Source organism: Podarcis tiliguerta, assembly GCF_965153285.1.
Source record: "Podarcis tiliguerta genome assembly, chromosome: 5".
In the NCBI taxonomy this organism is placed as follows: Eukaryota; Metazoa; Chordata; class Lepidosauria; order Squamata; family Lacertidae; genus Podarcis; species Podarcis tiliguerta.
The window spans coordinates 29,151,756-29,165,733 of NC_139538.1; the positions used below are offsets into that span (position 1 = coordinate 29,151,756).

The 13,978-nt window shown below is 43.9% G+C and overlaps 1 protein-coding gene across 25 annotated transcripts in view; it reads left to right on the top strand.

Annotated features, from left to right (window-relative positions):
• Positions 1–13,978, top strand: part of DOCK10 (dedicator of cytokinesis 10) — a 197,411-nt gene that overhangs the window by 83,433 nt on the left and 100,000 nt on the right. For 2 of the 25 annotated variants that reach the window (XM_083442501.1, XM_083442507.1), the window contains exon 1: positions 735–919. The exons of 22 other annotated variants lie outside the window; for them this stretch is intronic. In XM_083442501.1, coding sequence (XP_083298627.1) covers positions 815–919 — 105 coding nt within the window. In that variant the 5' untranslated portion in view covers positions 735–814. Of the gene's footprint in view, positions 1–734; positions 920–13,978 lie in introns of those variants that run through there. One more of the 25 variants, XM_083442502.1, reaches the window with a different exon arrangement.

The following is a 13,978-nucleotide window of genomic DNA, read 5'->3' on the forward strand; positions in this document are numbered from 1 at the left end:
CCTTGCCGCTGTGTCCCCGGCCCCCTCTCTGAATGGCTGCCCAGCCAATGTTGGTATGTGACCGCCATACTCCATGCCCTGTGCCTGTGCAGCGGGTTTTGTTCACCCTCCATGTCCAGTCCCTGGTCCCACCTGGTGAGAACACGGACACAGGGGTCCTGGGCACCAACAAAGGATGCAACACCACTGCTTGGTTGGAGAGCGGCATTGCAAAATTCAGAAATGTGTGAAATTCAAAGGATGCTTGCGATTCAGTTCACACATGGTTTTGGAAAGTGTGAGTTAAGTCCATTCACCTTCGGATGCCATCTGATTTTCTTCCCAAACCCTCGTTGACACCCTCCATGCAGTTTCCACCTCCTAGTCATGGAAGATTTGAGCTTCTTCTAGAAAATGTCTCCCTCTTCCTAGGGAAGCCTTGCTTGCTTGCCCCTTACTGAAGTTGAAATTGCTAATTGGGTGGAGCAATTGTGTGAGTTTGGGGTAACCAGGTTTCTTCTAATCAGAGTTTCTTAACTGAAACAGGATTTTCTTATGAGTGGGTCTGCAAAGGGAAATATTGTGCCTAAGGCGTCATCCCCACTAAGATTTTATTTGCGGTTCACTGAAGCACCATCTTTTTTATAGCTCACAGGAAGTAATGAGTTATAACTGAGGGTGCTGGGGCTTTTTTTAAAAATGCAGCTTCTGTGAATGCAGTAAATGCTCATACTATACTTCCCCTTCAGACAGTACTGCTAAGTTTCTTCTCTACTCTGAAGCTGGTGTAGCCAAAAGATTAAAGGAATATGCTGCCAGGACTCCTACTGACACTATGAGTTTTAGAGGGAAAGTATTTAAAAGGGAGGCCAGTGAACTCTGGAGGAGAAAAAGGACGATTAGGCGAGTAAATCAAGGAGAAATCCACAGGTTGAGCTGCGTATGTATTATATATATATATCTTTCCTCTTCTTTTGTCTAGTTCTTTTCTCATGCAAGTTCCCCATTCTACGGATAGGGAAGAGAGTGGAATTTGAGCTAGTTAATATCTGTGTACAAAGCCAATTGATAAAGTTGGAGGTTGCATTTCTAGTCAAACAGCATATCATGATTCTAACCCTGTCTGAATGTTACGGAACAAAATTAGCTTGAATCTAGTTTTTAATATTATCTTGGGTTTAAAATTACTCATTTTCCTGTTCCTTCAAGGAAAAAGAAAAAGGGAACTAATAATCTAGATTGGTCTGGCTTTAGACAATATGGGGGTAATTATTAGTATTATTATTATTATTAATTCAGATTGTTGCCTTGCTTGTGTTTATGACATGAAAATGCTAATCTGTCAAAGGAGGTAAATGTTGCATTACAAGAGCACAATTTTAATCTTGGTTATTAGCCAGGCAATTGGCCAAGCAGACTGATTTTCACAATGTTACATCTTCCACCTGGATACACAATAGATTTAAAACACCATTCCTTCCTGATATACATCCTTTGAAAACTGAGGCCTTTGGAAAGTGCTGCTCCTTTATCCCCTGTTATGTGCGTTCATCATGCTTGTTTTTAATTCAAGACCTGGCACAGAATTTTGCATCTTTAAAGTGTTTCTGCTTTCACGGTTTCTTTGCAAAAGGAAGATCCAATTACTTAAACCTGTCAAGAGAAGCTTCAGAAAGCGGAGGCATTTGGTAATAGTCTCTAGGTCAAACCAGAAAAGATTTTGATGATTGGGGATTGGATCACCCCTCTTTGTCATTTTTGTTTAAAAAAGCAGCCACAGAGACAGCCCCTCCCCAGTTTGGTTGGCATGATGACACTGGCAATAGTTAACCCTTTCCCCGTGCAATTTTCCTGATGCAAATCTCCCTCCAGCTGCTCTTTCTATCATTAGAGAAGCATAGTTTCCCCTAATGGGAAAGGAGATAAATGCTGAGGCAATGACGGGGTGGTGGTGGCATTAAACCCTCTCCTAAAGTGCTGTGGCAGGTTCAGGAGGGATGAACAAGATAGTGTCAGAATTGATTAATGTTTGGGAAATGGTTAGGGGGAAAGGCTTATACCCCTCTCTGCAAATGCTGTGTTATCTATGTGCAAGAAGTTAAAGAGACAGTATGTTCACTTGAAGAATACATGTTTTTCTCATGTCCAGTCCCAGGAATCCCATGTTTAATCTTTGGCTTCTTCCATCAAAGAGACTGGATGAAAGATGATGGAGAAAATATCTGCCTGAGATTCTTGAGAGCCACTGTCACTCAGAGTAGATAATTGCAAGGTAGATGGGCATCATAAGCAGATCTGGTATGGCAGTTTCCTCTGTCCCTATGCTAAATCTCCTTTGACCTTTCAGATATGCAAGGAGGGTTGGGGGCATAGTTAGAGGTCTGTACAATTGTGGCCAAGAATTGAGACTTTGTGGCCCTCAACAGATCATTTCCCCTCTCCCGTGATTAGTATTCTATCTGCTCATTCTGAAAAGAATTTTGAATCTTTGACAAGATACATATTGTTTTCTGGTCTCATAATACGGTAAGCCTTGGTTCAGGACTTGGGTTTCTATACAGAATATTAAGATTTTTTTTGGAGCTGATGACCTACTGCCCTGCTTCTAAATGTCTCTTCGTTTTCATCAGGAAGATTTGAAAAATACGTAAATAGTGGTGTATGTTTTGGTCAACCTTATTTGATCAGTCTTATTTTGTCGATCTCATCAGGTCAGCATATGATTTGGGACATCTCATCTACCTCATTCTTATTGTGGAAATATCTCACTGCCAATTAACTAGTATTCTGGATCAATCTAATTTAATGCAGCAAAATGGAACTCATTTGTAGCTTCTAGTTTAATGTTGCAAATAGTGGTTTACTTATCAATCCCCATTGAATTGGCTGGGTGGGTATCTTAATTCAGAATGTGTGTTTCCTTCCAGAGCTGCTAGTTTGAAAGTACATATACAGCATTCATTTATTTCCCAAAAATGCATATGCTGCCAAACTTGGTTGGGGGGGGGGGCGGGAATAACCTGGCAGTCAACAGCATGAAATCAACAATATAAATATATTCACAAAACAAGTTAAAAATACACAAATCAGAAGATCAGATTAATACATCATTATGACTGGATCACCTCTCAGTGAGTGAACACTGGGTTACACAGGGGTAGGACTGCACCAAGAATAATATTTTGTATGTGGGATATGTGTGTGTATGTGTGTGTGAAAGCCACATCCTGATTTAAAAACAAAATATTGGAGCACTAAAATAAAATTGTTGCTTTTAATAACATTGGTGGTTCTGATTTCATATGCAACATGAGCTGAGCTGTTGTAAACTGTGGCTGCTTAAAACAGGAAAGCACTACTCCCTGCATCTTTGAGTTTGGATTAAAATAAGCTGCAGTCACTGTGGCCTGCTGTGGCATTTCTCAGTGGCTTGTTTTGCCTTCAGAAAAGTGCTTGAAACATGGATTCCCTTGACTTCACTTCTGCAGTTCATAACCTATGCCTTCCCACCCAATATTTCACAATTGGAGCACACTAAATATTTGTCCCAAAGGCATTTCTGCTGTCAGTATACGGTGAGTCTTCCATCCTCCCCAGAACAGCTGCAGTTTTCCTCATTGTATTCTGTAAGGCCAAGATGCACTGACCAGCCACAGTGAAGGTGACTATGACTTCTACCATACAATGCATACATAATTCAGAATCATCCCCTAGTTTTGTTGAAATCAGCTTTATAGTATTACTGTGTCATAATGTCTAATAAATCATCCCTCATTCATTTCTGCCACTATGCGGCGAACTGTTACTGGCTTCTTCTTTCGTTAACAGTAATGAAAACTGTTGATTTGAGGCAAGGGTCACCAATCTTTTCAGGCTAAGAAGATGGCATGGGTGCCAGTGGTTGCTGTGGTGGGCCAGGTGTGGAATAACCCAAATTGCTGCCGCAACTGGAAGTGCATAAAAAGAAACAGAATCACAGAATGGTCCTGGTATGCTGCCCCATCAACCCACTAGCCCCCACCCATCAATGGGGGGAAAGGCACTCAAATTGGCTACTGCCATGTTTGCTTATAGAGAGAGAAGCTCTTTGCACCTCTCCTGTGTTCAGAATAGATTGCAGGATGAGTATCCTGGTATCTAATGTTTAAGGGGGGGTGTTCACTGTAAGCCAGTGATGGCCAGACTTGGTCCTCCAGCTGCTTTGGTACTACAACTCCCATCATCCCTAGCTAGCAGGACCAGTGGACATGGATGATGGGAATTGTAGTCCCAATTTGTAGTTTGGCCATCACTGCTGTAAGCAGATGTTAGTGATGCTGGCATTAAATTATGAACTGGTTGCAACTTGCAACTACAACTATTTTTTTTATTGTAGTATGCATCTGAATCTATTTGCACTTGGAACTCCCTCCCCCCCTTTTTAAAACTTTTGCTGTGAAATGTTCCTATCACTTCCACTTATTTTTGTGTGATGTGACAATTGCATATTCAGTTTAGCTCTACCACCCCTGCAGCTTCCCTACAGTCTTCTATCAAATTCAGGTTGTCAGAAATAATTCTAACTTTCAGGAAGCATTCATATGATCTCAAAATTCACCAGGCAGTTTTAGAGCAATCTTATCCGTGTGCTCTTACAGAATATTCACTGTGCCAGGACACAGGATTATAATAGGCAGCCACAATTCTTGTGATTCTATGAATCATTTGATGGCCTCTTAGGCTGCAGTCCTGGGCTCATTTATCTGGGACGAGATCCTTTTGAATTCAAAGGGGCTGAGCAGAAATGTAGAGGACTGTGATGTTAATAGAAATGAATGAAATTTATATTTGAATAACCTGAAGTAGAAGTTATTAAGTACCTTTGCTGCTGCTCTGATTAAAAAAAATATGGAGTGGCTTTAAAGTTTGTTTGTTTTTTAGATTATCTGATCACAGATTTCCCACACTGGGTGTTTCTCAGCCCAATCAACATACCTTACCTTCTTGAGTTGCTTAATATGCCTCATGGACATCCCTATTTTCATTGGAGAAATGTTGGAATGGCCAAAGCTCAGTGGTAGAGCAACTACTCTGCATGCATAAAATTCCATGTTCAGTCTCTGGCATCTCCAGGAAGCATTGGGAAAAGGCTGCTGCCTGAGAACTGGAGAATCACTGTCAGTTGTTGTAGACAAGATTGGGCTAGATCAGGAGTAGGGAACCTCCAGTCTGCAGGTGAAACCTGGGACACCAGACCTCCTCATTTTGCTTGTAAGACTGTTTTCCTTGAGCTGCAGCATCACATGTGGGGCAGGTAGAGAACAGATATGGGGCAGGTAGAGACATGTCTGCATAAAGCAGGATTGAATAACTCAATGGCTGAAGTGTGCAAAGTTCAGTCCTTCTTGGTTCAGGCACACCAAATGGTTTTCCATGTTTTCCACATGGCTGGTGCATCTGAACCTTACAAAATCAGCTGATGTACGGGGAACTCAATGCTTCTTGGGCAGTATCCACCTTTCCCATAGTAGATCAACTTTGACAGGTGGGCAAGATGACAAGGTATCAATATGGTGTCAAATATTGACAGGTGGATGGCCCCGTCAAAGTTGATCTGCTGGGGGTGAGAGAAAAAGGGGTGGGGCAAAAAAGTTCCCCACCCTTGGGCTAGATGGACCTATGGCCTGCTGTGGTATAAGGCAGCTTCCTATGGTCTTTGGAAACTCATATGGCAAAAAACTCATGGCAGATGAAAGCGTATTTGGTTCTGAAATGCTGAAATACCGTATTTTTCGCTCTATAACACGCACCTGACCATAACACTCACATAGTTTTTAGAGGAGGAAAACAAGAAAAAAAATTCTGAATGAAACAGTGGATGTATCATTTTTGTGCTTCATGCTGTGGCCACAGACATGTGATTTGACGGTGAGTTTGGGGTAGCCCAATGCAAAAATCCTGAGAATCCATGTGGATCTGTGCTTTGTAACCACGTTTTTGCACCATTGCAGCCCCAGGCAACAGTGGGTGCGTGATTTTTTTGGTAGTCATGGACATAGTCATGGACATGCTATGTGATCAGATGGTGAATTTGGGGTGACCCAATGCAAAGATCCTGAGGATCCATGTGGATCCATACTTTGTAACCACCTTCAGTATTTTCTCAATGTTCCAGCATTATGGTTCAAAGCCTGCCAAATCCTTGTGGTATTTGGCCCATAAGGCACAGTTGGGTGAAAAGAAGGAGCTTTCTCCACTCTGTGCCTCCATGTTAGGGTACCTCTGTGTTAGAACTGCCATATTTTCACTTCTTGGTGACAAGCTAAATTTTAAGGATGTGATCTAGCCGCAGTCTACGCCACCACAAAGGGCCTAGAACAGAAATGAAAATATATTCAGCTGTGCTCCAGTTTTAAAGGGCCTCCTTTAAAGGTCCAGCAAGTGGGCCCATACTACTGCTCAAAGGTCCTGTTCTCCACCCCCACCCAACCATAGCCTAAATGCCTCATGGACCACAGAGAAGCAAACTGAAACAACCAAAGGTCATAGAGACTAAACATGTTCATTGGCACAAGCTTTTGTGGTCTAGAGTCCACTTCATTAGATATTCGTCAGAACACCAGAATGCGCCTGTTGAAGTGGATTTTAGCCCACAAACATTTATGCTGCAATAAAGTGTGTTGGTCATTACGGTACTCTTTTGTTGCTTTTGCTGCAACAGACTAGCCTGGATACAGCACTGGAAAAAGCAAACTGAGTGGTTAAATGTCTCCATAGGAAGCCACGCTTAACTAAGCAGCAGGCTTTTTCCTCTTGAACGGCCCATTTATGGAGGGTTTGTTTTGTATTGTACAGCTGGCTGTTTGGCTGATCTTGAAAATGCTGAGTAGATCAAGTTTATTGCATTTATGGGTGGGGGTTTAAGTGACTTGTCTTCCAGCTACCTCATCATGATTTTGCTAGAAGCTTCTTGCGAAATAAGGCTCTGTGCAGTAAAATACACCTTGTTTCTGTTTTACTTTCTCTCGGGGATTTCTGTCAGTCTCTTCTTTTTCATTGGGCGCATGGGCAGACAGAAGCATGAGTGTGTTAGGATATTTCCGTTCCACCTTAAAAGGGAGCAGGATGTTTGTGTCACGGCCTGCGTATTTCCTGTTTCACAGGATGTTTCTGTTGTGTCTTTGCTTTCGTCTCTCTCTCTGTGCCGGAACACTGAAGCAGGCAGTCATGTTTTTCTTTGTTCTGATCAACGCAGAAATAAACTTGTAAATAATGCTCTCCTGAGTGCATCTTTCGCTGTGCATTATCTGCTGATAGAGCGTGCATCGGCTCTGGAATGTGGCAAGCTATTTCTGGAGCTCGTGTCGCTAATTGCTGATACTGCGTGTCTACGGGAGATCGATGGACGTCCGGAGACGACGTGGAGTCATGATGGACTTTGTCTCCCTTTGTCTCCCAACAGAGTGTTCCCTGCAGGGTCATAGTGTGTCAGATTGACTGTGTTCTTCCGTCCTGCGCCCCGTTAACTTCACATGTGAGACTTATTTCTGAGTCATGCTTTAAAAAACCTATGCTCTCGCTAAATACAAGGGCGCCAGAATATGAGAAAAGCTTGGCTGTGTCAGAGGAAAGGTCCATCTAGCCCAGTTTCCTGCTTCCCACACTGTCCAACCCTATTTTTCTGGGAATCCCAGAACCAGGTCATAAAGACAATAACCCTACCTAGCTGTTGCTCCCCTACAACTGTTATGAGGGGTACCCTCCTTCTGATTATGGATCATTATACAATGCAGCACTAGTAGCCCTTGAAAGACCTACCCTCTGTGAATTTGTCTAATCTCTTTTAAAGCCACCTAAGCTAGTGGCCATCATTACATCTTGTGGCAACAAATTCCATCGTGGCTTTTCATCACATAATTAGTCACAACAGCTGCCTCCCTCCAACCAGCTGTTCTCCTTTTTCCTACATCTTGCATGGACAAGTTTTACCACACAACGTCCATTCTGCATTTGTGAGGAGTTGCGCTTTCTGTGCGGCAGCAGCTACACTCTGCAACTCCCTGCCCATTGACATTAAGTGGGTGCCTTTGCTGCACTGTTTTTGACATCTGCTAAAAATATTTTTATTTGGGCAAGTCTACCCAAATTTGTAAAGCTTTAGGGATTAAAGGTGGGTCCTGACCTGATCTATCACCTGTTTCAGAAAACTCCATTTATAACTCTGATTTCCCCCCATTCCTTTCCCTTGGTTATCACCTTATGAAAACGTCAACTTTTGGATGGTTTCTGGATCAACCAGTCTCCTGCCACCTCTCACTATCCTGCTCCCCAGCAGTCCTGTGTAGGAAACTTTGAGGACTGTGGCCAACAAGGCAATTTGCCCTTCTGTGGCTACCACACAGGGAATAGAACATAATAGTTACAATGCAGCATGAGGTTTAACACAGATTGTGCTCACTCAGTGGCGTAGCGTGGGTTGTCAGCACCCGGGGCAAGGCAAGTAATTTGCGCCCCCTAACCTGTGGATTTGCGCCCCCTAACCCCCAGATGTTGCGCCCAGTGCGGCCGGCCCCCCCTGCACCCCCCACGCTACGCCACTGGATGCTCCCACTGGTGCAACCACCCTACCCCAACCTCGCTACTATCACCCTGTCCCAACGCTGTCCAAATATGGAGCAGTGACAGAGGTGGATTAAGGGACGCGCAACTGGTTATCACACTAGTGAGAGGGCACTGCAGGGGAGCTGCAACAATGACTTATAATGAAAGTCGAGAGATGTGGATGGGGGTGCCAATTTTTGTTGTGTTGCGCAGGGCGCCGTTGAAATTTGAAAGTCTGCCTCTAGCAGACTGCGTTGTAAGGAGGTTGGCTGTGTCTCACCACACATGCCTTAAGAATAATGAGTCTTTTTCAGTGTGGACTAAGTAATTATAAACCAGGTCCTACCTTTCGGCAGGACCACTGTACCCAACCTTCTCGGCGCTGCAGGTGAGGGTTTCTGGGGCAGAGGAGGTGCCTTGCCAGGCAACCCTAAGCCCCAGCACCTCTCCTTTCCTCGACCCTTTGCCGCCTGCCGTCTAGAAAAGGACTCCATCCCTCTCGCTTGCTCCCGCCCGCCCCCTTCCCACAGACAGCCGCGTTTCCTTCCCGGCTCCCCGTGGGAACAAACGGCCCCTTCTCCGCCCTCCCGGCGAGGCCAGCGCTTCCTTCTCTTAGCCCCTGCCCCGTCTGTGGGAGGCCCTCCACCCTCCTGGCCACCCTCCCCGCCCCACGCCCCTTCATAGGCACGGCTCGTTCGGCCGCGCCGCCCCACACGCGTCCCGCCCTGCCCGCCCCGTCGAGGCGCACGCTCTCGCCCGCCGCCGGCTCCATGGACGGCGGTGGCGCTTACCGCTGCCGCGCCAACCGGCACCTGGAGGGCGGCCAGTCGGCGCTGCCGGGCTCGCTGCTCTTCGCGGCCGGCCTGCTGGGCAACGTGTTGGCGCTGGGAATCCTGTGGCAGCACCAACTCCGCGCGCGGCTGCAGCGCGCCCGCGGCTGGGGGCGCCCAAGGGCGTCCGCCTTCTACCTCCTTCCCTCTGGACTTGCGCCCCCCCAAATGTTGCGCCCGGTGCGGCTCGCACCCCTGGCACCCCCCACGCTACGCCACTGTGCTCACTGGAGATTTTCTGTTAGATTCCTATTCAGCAGTTGTGGGCTTTCAAGACAGGCTTTTAATTTAGGTGTTAAAAAGCAGCTCAGAGGTTCTGCACAAAACCTGTAGGATAGTAATGTGATACAAAAATCTCATCATGCAAAATGTGCCCCCAGGCACTCAAAGGTTATAGTCAACTTGCATTGCATCTGAAGGTGCGATTTAACTTGCATTGCATCTGAATATGCTGTTTTGCCCCATTGCTCCAAAGAAGAGCTCTCTGAGACTGGTCAAATTTTGGGACCTCAGGCAAGCTATGGATGCACTGTGTCTGCTTCTATGAAATCAATTATGAGGATATTTTTAGTCTTCATTGCTGGAAGAGCCACAGCGCTGTGACTGGAACATACAATGAGAAGTTGTAGGAGGTGGGACTTGATTTAATCATTAACAAGCTACATAACATTGAAGCCAGTGCATATATAACAGCTGTGAATTGTAGGGGGAATTCTCTTTGGTTCTGGCACTAGCTCAGACCCAGGTGCGTGTTAACGATAGCTTGTCTATTGAGAATGAATATGGAAGGCTCCATTTTGCAGTCTAGTGAATAAATAGTCTGTAGAAATTGGGTGTAATAGTAGGAGCTTGCTGGTGAGTGCCTCTTTTTATAGTCACATAATCTGCATCTTGCTAACGTAATTCATTACTCATTTAAGCTAGCAAATATCAAAACAGCACTATCAAAATCCAATCCTGCATCATTCAGCCTTGGCACAGAGATTGCCTAATTGGTTCATTTCCAGGAGAGCCAGACAAGTTAAATTCAGGCGAGACAATCCTGAGACTGTTGGAGCTTTAAATTAGAATAAGCTCCATTACAAATCTCCCAGCATACATTGCTAGAAAGAAATGCACTAATTCAAACGCTGTAAGACTTTCCTGACTGCTTTTTATCCCAAGGATCTTGGTGCATAGATAAAATGGTAGCAAAAATTATCAGGATTTTCCATCTCAAACGCAGAGAAAACCTCTCAAAATGCAAGGAGAAGGGAAGTGAATTGCAGAGCTTTGTTTGCCAAATCACAACCAATTTTCTCTGCAAAGAATGAAATCAGCACTACTCAGACTGCATATCCTGAACTTTAGAACTCTGGTTTATTTAGGGTCCTGCAGCTGGGAGCATAGGGAGGAGTTCAGATATTGATCCCCCATCTCATTTCTGAAACAAAATTCAGGCGTTCCCAAACTGTGGCCTGTAAGTTTCATTCTGGTGGTCTGCGGTGTCTGTGGATTTGTGGTTGTAGATGAGAGACAGCCCATCATATTGATTTTAATTGCATTTTTAATTGCTTCTTTTATTTCTTATGTTGTATTTTATTGTACTACAGTTTGAATTCTATGGAATCACAATTGCTACAACAGGCAGAAAAATCATTAAGTGAGCCCACCAAGACCTGCAGCAATTTTCAAGTGGTCCATGAAGTGGGTGGGGGTGAGTCTGGGAATTACTGGCCCTGTTCTCTTTTTCTTTTTTTTAAATCATTTTTATTAAGTTTTACAATAGGTATAAAATGACAAAGACAAAAAAGATAAACCATATCACTACAAAAACAGAAAAAATAGAATAACACACAAACACCAAACAGCGCAAAAAAAAAAAAAAAATACAAATAAGAAAAATAAAAACAGAAACAATTTTTATCCTCATTATATTCTTGGCATTAACTTATTTCATCGACCTCCCCAGACCTTCCTTCCCTGTATTCCCAATCTTATATTCTATCAGCAAATTCCTTCCCTCTGTCTTAATTTAATTTTGTCATAATTTTACTATCATAATATAACTCTATTTCCTTATATCTTTAAATATTAGGTCTTTTTCACTCTTTCAACTTTTTACTAATAACCTTTTACATTCAATCTGATGTCATCAAACATTCATTATCTTATAGTGTTTCTGTAAGTAGTCTTTGAACTTCCTCCAATCTTCCTTCACCGTCTCTTCTTCCTGGTCTCTGATTCTGCCAGTCATCTCTGCCAATTCCATATAGTCCATAACTTTCATCTGCCATTCTTCCAGTGTGGGTAACTCCTGTGTCTTCCAATACTGCGCGATGAGTATTCTTGCTGCTGTTGTAGCGTACATAAAAAATGTCCTGTCTTTCTTATGCACCTGTTGGCCGACCATGCCCAGGAGAAAGGCCTCTGGTTTCTTCAGGATACTGGCCCTGTTCTCTGCCCCCCAATCCATATGTTGAGAAAGAGAAAATGCATTATGTAGGGCTTTCATGCAATTGGTCACCAACATCATGAATTCAGCTCCCTATTTCTTTGAAGTACATGAAAAAGCACCACATCACACAGCAGCCATCTTCAAATTATTTGTGAGCTTTGCGCTATCCAATTGCCCTTTAAAGTTAGTTGGACTAAGTGTGCAAAGCTATTCTCCACTTGCCTTGTGTTATAGTGCCATTTTTGTCAAGCTTCTGCCAAAGCATATAGAGCATATAGGATATTTTATTTACTTGGAAAGATTTATATACCGCTTAATCCCCACCCTCCCAAAAAAAATAATCTAAGTGGTTCACATAATAGTATGAAATATTCTTGGATGGCTTTGGATCACTTAATACTAAAAATCACATTGGTTTAAAATGAATGAATCTATTTTCCTTAACTGTCCATAACTACAGTTCTGGTAAAATAATACTTCGTAACAATATACTTATCTAAAGGAAGTAATATACTATGCAGCATTGGAATGGCTCTACAAGATCCAGTTTAGAACTGTCCAGTACATGACTCTGGGGTTTTGGGGAAGCATAGCTGAACCAACACATGGGAAGTCTAACAATTGTCTCATTTCACAAGTTGTGATTGTGGTGGCACCAGTGTAATACCAGGGGGGTAGAATGTTTTTGCACTGGCAATAGGGACGCAGAACTCAAGGGTAAGAAAAACAAAAGGAAAACATAGACAAGATTCAGACAAAATGTGCTGTAGTAGTAAGAAATGTGAACCTCATAAACATGGAGTAACTTCAGTAAAACCGGTTTCTCTTTGCTGCATAAGCTAATACAATGACCATCCAAAATCAAGATTTCTGTACAGTTTGCACTTTCCCTGCTTGGCTTTCTATCCCGTTGCTTTCAAGTTTGTAATATAATACTGGCAACTATTCTTTACTAATGCTCTTTGAGACAGCAACATCACACTCAGAACACCCGCAGTAACCTTGATCTTAGAACTTCTTAGAAGTCAGCTAAAACGCTAGGGACCATTCTAGTGTAACTGAATTGGTAGGATTTCACTATCTCCTTTATCAGATATCTTATTTGAATACTGTATTTCGAATAAGGCTTGCGTACTCACCTCACATTACCTCTGTAAACTTCAGATAAATATTTGAAGTGCCTCAAAAGTCTTCTCTCTGTGTTTTTTGTTGTTCAAAGAATTTAGGTGCCTGAATATCACTGTGTTCAGTCCTATAAAAACAAACTGTAGAGTGGATGTTTTGCTTGCTCGATAGACTTCTGTTTGTACAATGAAACGTCCCCCTCCTGCTGCAGCCCCCACCCCCCATGCACCCCCCAAATCTGCTCCAGGGGTTGGGGTGGAAGAGAGGATGGGGAAGCTCTGTTAATGCGGTTTCAGTTGCAGGCAAGTGGGATCATCTTTAAGGATGGTCCTGGATGCAGGCAGGCCTCCAAGCCGATTCCTCCCCCCCCCCCAGCATGGGCGGAGTAATGCCGTCATGCCAGGATGGCACCACGATCACCCTGGCTTCTTGGCCAATCACTTTTGTGTGGGGTGATCCTGGGGGGGGGGGGATATAAAATGGCAGCATGACGCGTGTCAAGCACCTGCTTTGCACTGCCGAACACCCACCCACCCTTTATTTTAGATGTCCTCTGGCCTTGCTTTGGATTTTGGTTGGTCATCTGTCTTGGGACGGGTGCCAGGTAGGAATTTTTCCATTTGGCAGATTGGCACTGGCCACTTGTTTTTCACCTACCTCTTAGCAATCGTCACAACTTTGTATGGTTTGGAGGTTAGGCATTGGCTCATTGATTTGTGGAGGAGGAGAGGTCAGCCGAGGGTATTCAATTAAAGGAATCCAGGGCCTGGATCCTGTCCGAAGTCCGCTTGAGGGGCTAGGGCCATGCCAGGCCTCTGGGGACATGGAGGAGAGCTGCAAGTGGGTTCCCCCAATGTATTTTCCTCTTTGGGTGGTTTACCCTTACTGACTTCCTGCAAAGGGGGCAGGAGTCCAATATAGCCCTTTGCCAATGCCTAAGCCAATACCGCTCACATTTCTGTAATCAATAAAGTTGTGGCCTAAAATTTTACCCAATAACCTTGAACCAAAATTCTGTGTAAGTGTG